This window comes from Gavialis gangeticus, unplaced genomic scaffold (genome assembly GCF_001723915.1).
Source record: "Gavialis gangeticus isolate Ggan-Ray unplaced genomic scaffold, GavGan_comp1, whole genome shotgun sequence".
NCBI classification, from domain to species: Eukaryota; Metazoa; Chordata; order Crocodylia; family Gavialidae; genus Gavialis; species Gavialis gangeticus.
Window position 1 is genome coordinate 57073223 of NW_017728992.1, and position 9242 is coordinate 57082464.

The following is a 9242-nucleotide window of genomic DNA, read 5'->3' on the forward strand; positions in this document are numbered from 1 at the left end:
AGGTCATTGCAGAGTGATGCCATTGGGAGGAGGAGGATGCAAGTCTGATATGTTCCTAGTATAATTTTGTTTATTTATAAAGAAAATGTATAATGTCCTGTTGCTCTGAAAACTGTACAAACCAAGCAGGAGGAAGCAACTTTGCTTAGAAGTCCACATGCCTACCACTCAGGTATATTGCGGGTTCAAGAAGCCCTGTCTCTGTGTTTCCCCTCACAGTCACACGCACAACTCCTTTTCTCAATTTAATCCACTGTAAACAGACACACATGATTATCCTGATCCCTATGTTTGCAAAGAGGGAAACTGCTTGGTCCACAGAGGTTACCTTTTTCAGGCAGGCTTGTAATGAGTTCCCATTGTCTATACCTGTTTTCACTACACAAAGGGACCTGAGTGCCCATTGTAGTAGGTCTGGGAGAGTGCATTGCACATCCATTGGCATTAAGGAGCTCTGTCATCATCTTTGGATGCAAGACTTCCTTGCTGGCAATCAGTAGCACCTTTCAAGATAACCCTATTTTAAGAACTTGGGAGGAACTCAGATAACATAGCAATGAGGGCCATACTCAGACTGTCCTGCACACTAAGAGTGAGCAAGAAATACAATCATTTTGAAGCAGAACCAAGGAATATATCTTTATTCCTCTTCCTCTTAAATCATCGTGCTAAACAGGTGAACAAAGAGATGAAAGAAAGGAATGACTTGTAGAGAAACTGAATTGCTTCCAGTCCATTCTCACTTTCAGGTTTGTATATTTGATGAATGCTGAAACAGATGTATCAAGTATTGCATATCTGCAAGATTTAAGACCCTCTTTTCAGCCATGCTTTACTCGGTTTTCATTTCTGTCACCCACAAATCAGGCACAAAGACAGCAAGTTCAACAGAACTGCAGACAAAAATAAGTCTGGGGACAAATTTTGCTTGAAAACATGGAGCACTACTTAACTAAAGATCTGGCCCTTGTCATGCAGACAAGTGCAAGGTGCTGCATCTAGGGAGAAGGAACCTGCAACACACCTACAGGCTGGGGAACACCCTTCTCAACAACACAATGGCTGAAAGGGATCTTGGAGTCATTGTTGACTCCAGGATGAACATGAGCCACCAGTGCAAGGAAGTGGTCAATAAGGCTAACTGCACCTTGTTGGGCATCTGCAGATGCATCACAAGCAGGTCCAGGGAGGTGATCCTTCCCCTTCATGCGACATTGGTCAGGCCACAGTTGGAGTCCTGGGTCCAGTTCTGGGTGCTGCACTTCAGGAGGGATGTGGCTAACCTTGAGAGGGTCCAGAGGAGGGCCACTCACATGGCCAGGGGGCAGCAGGCCAGGCCCTATGAGGATAGACTAAAGGGCCTAAATCTATTCAGCCTCCACAAGAGAAGACTGAGAGGGGATCTGGTGGCTGTCTATAAACTCACCAGGGTGGACCAGCAGAAAGTAGGTGAGGCGCTGTACCCCCAGGCACCACCTGGGATAACAAGGAATAATGGCCACAAATTGATTGAGAGTAGGTTCAGGCTTGATATCAGAAGCCATTACTTTACAGTTAGGGCTGCCAGGCTCTGGAATAGGCTCCTAGGGGTGGTGGTGCTCTCCCCTACCTTGGGGGTCTCCAAGAGGAGGTTGGAAAGATATCTGGCTGGGGTATTATGATCCCAGCACTCGTTCCTGCCCAGAGCAGGGGGTTGGACTTGATGATCTGTTCAGGTCCCTTCCAACCCTAGAAACTATGAAACTATGCAGTTTTGACTGATTTTTGGCATCTAATAGCAGTTGCCTGAGAACTGCCGAATTTCAAAGGAACCTCTGATATAAACAAATATGTGCAGAACAGGTTGATGGGCGAATCTTCCAAAATGATATACCACTATCTACACTAAGCACTGCAGAAATTAGGAAGGAGGTAGGTGTGAGTGATACATAATCATTCACTCTTAACCCGCAAAAGTTTCTTTTTCCTTTACTTAATAATTGCTGTTATACATCAAAGCCCCAAGCCAACCTCTGGAAAAAATACAGACTGAATTCCATGGGGCTTCAATCAGTTTTTGATTAATCACTTACATAATTAACAAAAAAAAGGTTTAAAATGCTATGGTTCTAGTAATAGAGAGTGTTTGTTCACTTTATTTTAGAATGACTTTTGAGTTCATATTAGATTGATAAATATCAGTCTAGCAATTCACTAGTTTTATATAGACCCAGCAAATGTAAAGCCTTATCTGATAATTAAAAGGAGGGGAGGGGCTAAAAATTGGCACCTTGCTATATAAAAACCCAACATTCTTTCAAAGGCACATTTGATTTTTGTGAAGTTTATCCACTGAAACCAAGTCAGTTGTTATTTTGCTGTGATGCTCAAATCTGTCTCTCCACCTTAGCAATGCATGTCTCTGTCCAACCTCCTTCTGATTCTTTCTACACCAGGGGTAGGAAATTATTTGGGCTGGAGGGCCACTTAAGGAGTCTTGGTCAGCTGTTGAGGGCTGGGAGGTTGGGGGGGGAAGGCAATTGATTCTATCTGGCCCACTGCTGGGAGCTGATGAGGGATGGCTGTGCCCCATGGCACTGCTCTGCTGCAGGTGGGATGGCACGGGTAGTGGACAGACTCTATCCCCCTGAGTACCACAGCCACCAGCAACTGGGCCCACATGGGACAGTGCACAATACAGCGCACTGAGTAGCTGTTGTGCTTGTCCGCCCACTGCAATGAACCACTACTGCTGCCACGTCACAGTGGGAAAGTCAGGGGTGGCTGCCCAAGGCCAAGTTCTGCGCCGCCCCTTCCTCCCATCCCCCATGGCTGGCATGGACTAGTGGCACAGCAGCAGCTCATTGGGGCGGGCAGGTAGGATGCTAAACTACACCTCATCCAAAGGGGGCCCAGCTTCCTACAGCTGCAGTCAGGACTGTGCAGCCAAAGCGCCAACAGGAAGCCAGGTTGTGGGGGGATTGATACGGGGCATGGAGAAGTCTGAGTGCTGTACCTCCCAGCCCAGCCCAGCTACAGCAGAACAGAGTGGCACAGGGCATGGCCCTTCCTCCTCAGACCCTGGATAGGTTCAATTAGCAGGCCAGATATGGCCTGTGGGCCATATTTTGCCCATCCCTGTTCTCCAACCCCTTTCCCCCTGCAATTGGATGGCATCCTGTCAGCTAGGATCAATAGGATGTAAAATGAGCTTCCAAAGTCCCCCATGATTGCTACCGTTGTCCTTTGTTGTTTGAAACTCTCACCATCCTGCCACTCCATGCAGACAACGTAGAGGCAATCTTCAGCTCTTTCATAGTGGTGCCAGGTCTTACAATTTCATGAAAGGATTTGGGCTGGGGTGGGTCTGGTGGGAAAATCCCCTTTAATTGGCTTCCTGCCTCACTTGCCCACTTTGAGTACTGACAGCATCAGGCTGTCAGACTGCTTGTGAAGCAGGGAAAGTTTTTCCTTCTTCCTTCAGCAACTCAAAAGAGAAGAGAGGAGAGAAGAAAATGTCCAGTGGCTCAGGATGCATCTGCTCATCTTCCTGCAATGCTTGGTCTGCCACACAGGAGAAGGGAACCCTGCAGCAGTTGTTCCCCCTCAGTGAGCAAGAGAGAAAAAGAGCCTCCCACTGCATCTGCTCCATGGCCCAGGAGAAGGGAGGGTAAAGACTTCTAGGAGGTGAAGACTGATAGGTTGAACAGATGAAGGCCATGTAGGTACCGATGTGTGGGTGGTCAGGATTGATGCAAGGCTGAGAGAACAGAATTGATCTGGAGTTTGGGAGTCACATTAATTTGTTGAGCAGGGAAGCAAAGGACCAGAAATCACATCTCAGTAAATTTAGGAAAGCTGGTAACACTAACTATCTTCCACACAAATGCCACCACTGTGCATAGGCAGGATGAATTCAAAAAATCAAAATACAGCCCTCAAAACACAGCCATACAAAAATTTCATGTGTTTTTGGATCTGATTCACATTTGTGGATTTCTTGAATTGAGCAATACTACTTCTTCAGGTGAGTACCAAGCTTCCCTCCACCACCAGATGCAATACAAATGGAACAATGTTCCTCTCTCCTTCTCATGGCAGCAGCTAGATTACTTATCTGTGCCCTAACTATCCCTAAACCCAAGAAGCCTCTTTCTGATGCTCTTCACACTCACACGGCTTCCCTCCAGTCTGGGCAGGGTTCTGCCCCCAAACCATCTTCTCTGCTTCAAGCCATGGTATGCCTACCATCCAAATCCCTTCTCTGGACCATCCCCACCTCCCCCACATCCTGCACCTCAAATTCAAACAGCTTGCTTATCAGGGGCCTAACCTAGTCTGGCCTTTTCTCCCATTCAATTGGACTAACCTAGAGCTCTCTTAGCCATAACCTTTGTCCTTTAGTTTCTGGCTCCTTCCTCCATGTTTCCATATTGCCCTAATGTGTTGACTCCCTTTCACATCTGTTTGCCAAGCCACCAACTTCTCACTGAAATCCTTGCAGGTAGCCTTCCTGCTAAGTAAGTAAGCACCGACAGCAAGTATCATTTCATCATCATCATCACTGAGAGCAGCAGCCTGCCCTACCCCACATCAGGTTCTTCAGTGCAAGGCTTTAGTACAGGGCATGTGGCAGGACCTAGATTGCTGGTCTTGGCTAATACTGAACTATGATTAGTGTTTGATCTTAGAATAAGGGTGGGGATGCTGACTCTGTGCACTAAACTGAGGTGCTGACTGTTAAGGTGGCCAGCTGTCTTAATCAAGATTGGGGAGATTGAGAAAGAAGCAGAGTCTCATAGCAGGTTGGCTTTAAGCAGATCCTGTAATGTCTGTCTTCTCTTCATGGCAGAAATTAAGGAAATGCCATACCTATGTACCAAAGGAAGGTTTGGTTCATGCAGTTAAAAGGGAACAGTGCAGCTATCCCACCACATAAAACTGAAGAAATGTGTTTTTTGTTTTGTTTTGTTTCTGTTGGGGGGTTTGCCCCCCATCTTTTCATTAAGCAATCCTCAGTCCTCTGTTTCATGAGCTGAATGTGTTTGAAAGAAACATTTTTTTTCTTTTTTAGAATGCTTCAATTGAACAGTTATAAGTTGTATCTGACTCCACAACAGCAAAGTCTTCAAAATTGCCATTTACAGTTTCGACTGCAGTTTCTCCGTCCTCTGGATCTAATGATAAAAGCTGACTAGTGTCGGTCCCTTTTCCACCTTCTGCGGTTAAATAACAGGATTCATTTAGCTGAGCTACGTTTTGGTGAGCAGTTGCTGGAGAAAATCTCTTGCTCTGTAGTCTTTGGTTCAGTTGTTCTGCAGTCTGAAAAAATGAATATGTTGCTTTGTAGTGAGTGAGGGAAGCAGGCATAAACTGCATTTGAACACACATTTTAATAGTTGATTCTGTCTTTCCATCTCCATATAATTCAAACGTCACTCCAAGTGATGTGAAATCCAGCCAGTTTGCTCAAAGGAAATAAAATATAAATGCAGCAGCTGTGAACAGTATGTCTTGCTACAGAACATGGAAAGATACTATTTTACAATTCTTTCTCTTGAACTCTTTCTGTCCACCCCCACCCCTTTCCCGCTTTGTCCCAGGAGCCTGCTGGTTTTCAGTATATACAAATTAACAGCCCAGTCCTCCAGACATACTGCTGAGTGTAGTGCTCACTCCTGTGACATTCTTGGCTATGTTTTGCTAGCACCTGTTACAGACATCTGATATCTAGGCTATTTTTTAAGCAGGAGGTGTTTTTAGGAGGCAAAGCCATAGGCAAGAATGATGCCGCTGAATTAAATTACCTTTTCTTTCTCTTCAGCAGAATTCTGAATGTCCTCCAGGGTCAGATCGTTCACCTCTTTTCTTTTGATATCAAGCTTTTCCAGCCTGGCTGGTGGTTTTCTTAGTAGGGCTTCTCTCTGTTGAAACACATCAGCAATTAGAGCACAGTATCTGGTGGGTTAGATATGATTGGAATGAGCTGAAATAGGGGTACAGCAGAAGCCGAGAAAGATTTCCTGCCTCTTTTTTGTATGGATGTTAAGTGGTAGTGCTTTGACGTAAGAGGCTGGAAGGAGTAGCCCGTAATAAAATGGACCCAGCTGTGCAATCCTTCGTATGGGTGAGCACTTGCTGCATAGAGTGGTCCCATGGGCACATCATGTGCAAGCATGTCTGCACACTCAAGCCCAGAAATAAGAGGTTCATGAAAGCTTGTTTTAACTTTATAATCATTTAATGCAGGGTTTTTCTCTGTCTGAATCAGCAGTCCAGTCCAGCAGACATGGTCAGCTGAGCATAATGCCTTTCTGTAGTGGATCCAGGGAAAGGGCGAGGGTGGTACAGCTGCATCATGGCACTCCATCTGGATCCATTCCTGGTGCCTCTATTATGCCAATGGTATGACACTGGAGATGGAAGTGTTGACCCATACAATAGGCAGTTTTGCCACCACACCCTGCTCTGACAGCATCAAACTGCTTCCATAGGTTTCCCTTTCTGGAATGAGAGGATGGTTTGATCTCCTATGTATGCCCCATCTGTGACTTCACTGTTGCAGTAGTAATAGGTTATTTTGTAATGGGGGAAACTGGATGGAGACTGGTAAGCCACTTCCCTAACAGATGTCCAATAATTAGGGACCTACCAAATTCATGGCAGAAGTGGGGTGCACTGTAGCTCCTTTAATCTTGCAGGTTCCCCCACACCCTCCCCTCCTGCCCCGCTGATTGATGGAGGGGCCCTGCTTGCGGCTCACTCCTGATCAGCGGGGAGGCAAAAACTGTGGTTTTAAAGATGGCAGCATTTTTGCCTCCTGCCGCTGATTGGCTAAAGGGGCCCAGATGGCCCAGCTGTTTGGTGCTGACTGGCGGGAGGTACAAAAACAATGCTATGTTTAAAACATGGTTTTAGCTTCCCTGCTGCTCAGGAGGGAGCAGTGGGTTCCTCCGCTAATCAGCAGAAGGGGGGAGAAAGGGCAAGATGTGCACGGGGGAACATGCAAAATTAAAGGAGCCTCCGTGCACTCTACTTCTGCCATGAATTCAGTAGGTCCCTACCAACGATAAGTTTCTATCACACTGGTGACAAAGGTAGTGTAAGAGTGATGAAGAATACATTGCATTTGAAAGCTTGTTTAACATTATCCCAATTACACTATTAGCCCAACAAAATATATCACCCTAAAAAAAATCCTTGCTTCTCGCACTGATGACAAACAAGGGCCCTAGAGGTGGAAGTCTGTATATCCAGTCCTCAGCCCCTAGACATAGTTTAAAAATATCTCTGCAAATTAGACCTCTGTCCCAGAAAAAAATCACATAGTCAGGTCCTGCAAATGGTATAGAGGAAGGGTGTTAAATTCATTAGGCCCCACACATGTAGATGAGTAATGTGCCACATGAAGAGTGTGGATCCAGTCTAAGACCCCCACAGACAGCACTGCATGCCTGCTAATAGGGCTCTGTGGACCATAACTTTGACCTCACAGTATAGAGAATGACTTAATATGGGGAGGAAGGAGTGAGGAAATAAGAATTTCTTCCGATTACCTCCTGATTTACTAGGGAGTCTCTTTCTGTAGAGATGACATGCATACACAAAATGATGAATAATTAGATGCTTAACCATCACAGGCATTTATTTTAGCCTTTCCTTAAAAATGTTCAAACTTACTGCTGTGGACAACAAATCCCAGAAGAACCTGGAAGCAGGAAGAGGAGGTGATGAACAACACTGAGAGTGCTGTTACTGTGATTCTGGACTGCAAATCCCAGAGACCTCGGGGCAGAAGGAAGAGGAAATGAACAAACAGCCTATGCTGACTACATGCCAGAGAACCAGGGTCTAGTACTCCCTGCTCCTGGCTTAAAACACTGCAGGCATGTGGCTGCATTTCCTGACTGGAAGGTAAATGTGTGTTCACTTCTGTTTCAGTTTAATCTCTGCAGTTTAGACTAACCTGCAAAGACTGAATCGATTCATTCTCGGGCTTTTTGACTGTTTGTACTTAACCCTTATGTTTGGATATTCAGGAGCCTTGTCTCTGGGAGTCCTCTAGTCCCTAGAACTGTGCGAGACAGCAAAAAACAACTCTGCAGGTACCAAAACACCCCACCAAACATACTTAATACAGCTAAATTCAGTAACTTCTAGTTTCATTTTTTTCTAATTTCTAAACTAGTGACACCATTTTTTGTTTAAATACTGGCCTCATAAAGATTAATTTAATTTTTTTTAAACATTTTTTGGGGTAAGAACGCAGATATGAATTGGAGATGACCAAGTAGCTAAGATTCCCAAGTGTCTTGATTAACTGGAATTGTAAACTCCAAATTCTGCAAGACTGAAAGTAGGAGCTGTATGTTAACTTCTGCAATATTTGTGCATATAATTTTTTTTAAACAAAAAGTGTGAGGGAAGGGTGGGTGGGAGTGATAGAGATAGATATACACACGTGGATAACAATTTCCAGTGGCTATTTGAGCAATGGGCAATCAGCTTTGGTCATCGAGGACCACCTGAAAGAAATGAAACTTGTGAGCAGCTTCTTTTTTCTTTTGCATTAAATGCACTACAAAGATATTTGTTTATCTGTTGTCTAACCTCTTGTTCCTCAGGCAGTGAAGTGCCTGTCCTGCAAAGTGCGTATCCTTGAGGCACAGTAATTGCAACAAACTAGTATGTGTATGCACAGAATCAACACTCAGTGCACTTACCTTGTTATCAGGTGCTTCTTCATTTCCAAAAGGTGTGCTTTGGCCCTTGATGATTCCCTGCATTTTAAGCTCCTCAAGAATTTCTGACGACTCTTGCCTTTTCCGTTCCAGTAAGTGCATTTGTTTATTGATAAATCCACTACTGAGTAATGTAATGTCTTTAAAGAGAAAATGGTTCAGATGATTACTCACACAGCATTCAGATCAAGCGGTCAATTTAACTTTGATGTCCCTTACAGTCCTCTGTTTGTTTGTGTTATTGAGGTTGCCCAATGCAGAGTATCTCAGCAAAGCCTCATGCACTGTTTAAACTGAACATTATACTTCTAAGTGGCCTAAAATGGTGCATTGACTTTGTGTTGGCTTCCTGCACAGGGATGAATTCCATGCTGTGGTCAGCTGAACTCCCAGGAGCACCTTTAGAAAAACATTTAAGCATATGTAGACATTTAAGTGCATTGTTGAACTATGGCCTTGGTGAGCCTTTGATTCAAGATAGCCAGACTGAGAGCACTTGTCAATCCTACATGCAGTTAGACT

General features: G+C 44.8%; 1 protein-coding gene across 1 annotated transcript; it reads right to left on the reverse strand.

The window, feature by feature from the left end:
- Positions 1–5043: 5043 nt before the first annotated feature.
- On the reverse strand, positions 5044–8918 carry STMND1 (stathmin domain containing 1). The gene is made up of 3 exons (XM_019519972.1): positions 8703–8918; positions 5787–5903; positions 5044–5301 (listed from the first exon to the last, which is right to left on the reverse strand). Exons 1-3 carry the CDS (start codon positions 8820–8822, stop codon positions 5050–5052), a joined length of 489 nt encoding a protein of 162 aa, XP_019375517.1. The 5' UTR covers positions 8823–8918; the 3' UTR covers positions 5044–5049.
- Positions 8919–9242: the final 324 nt, after the last annotated feature.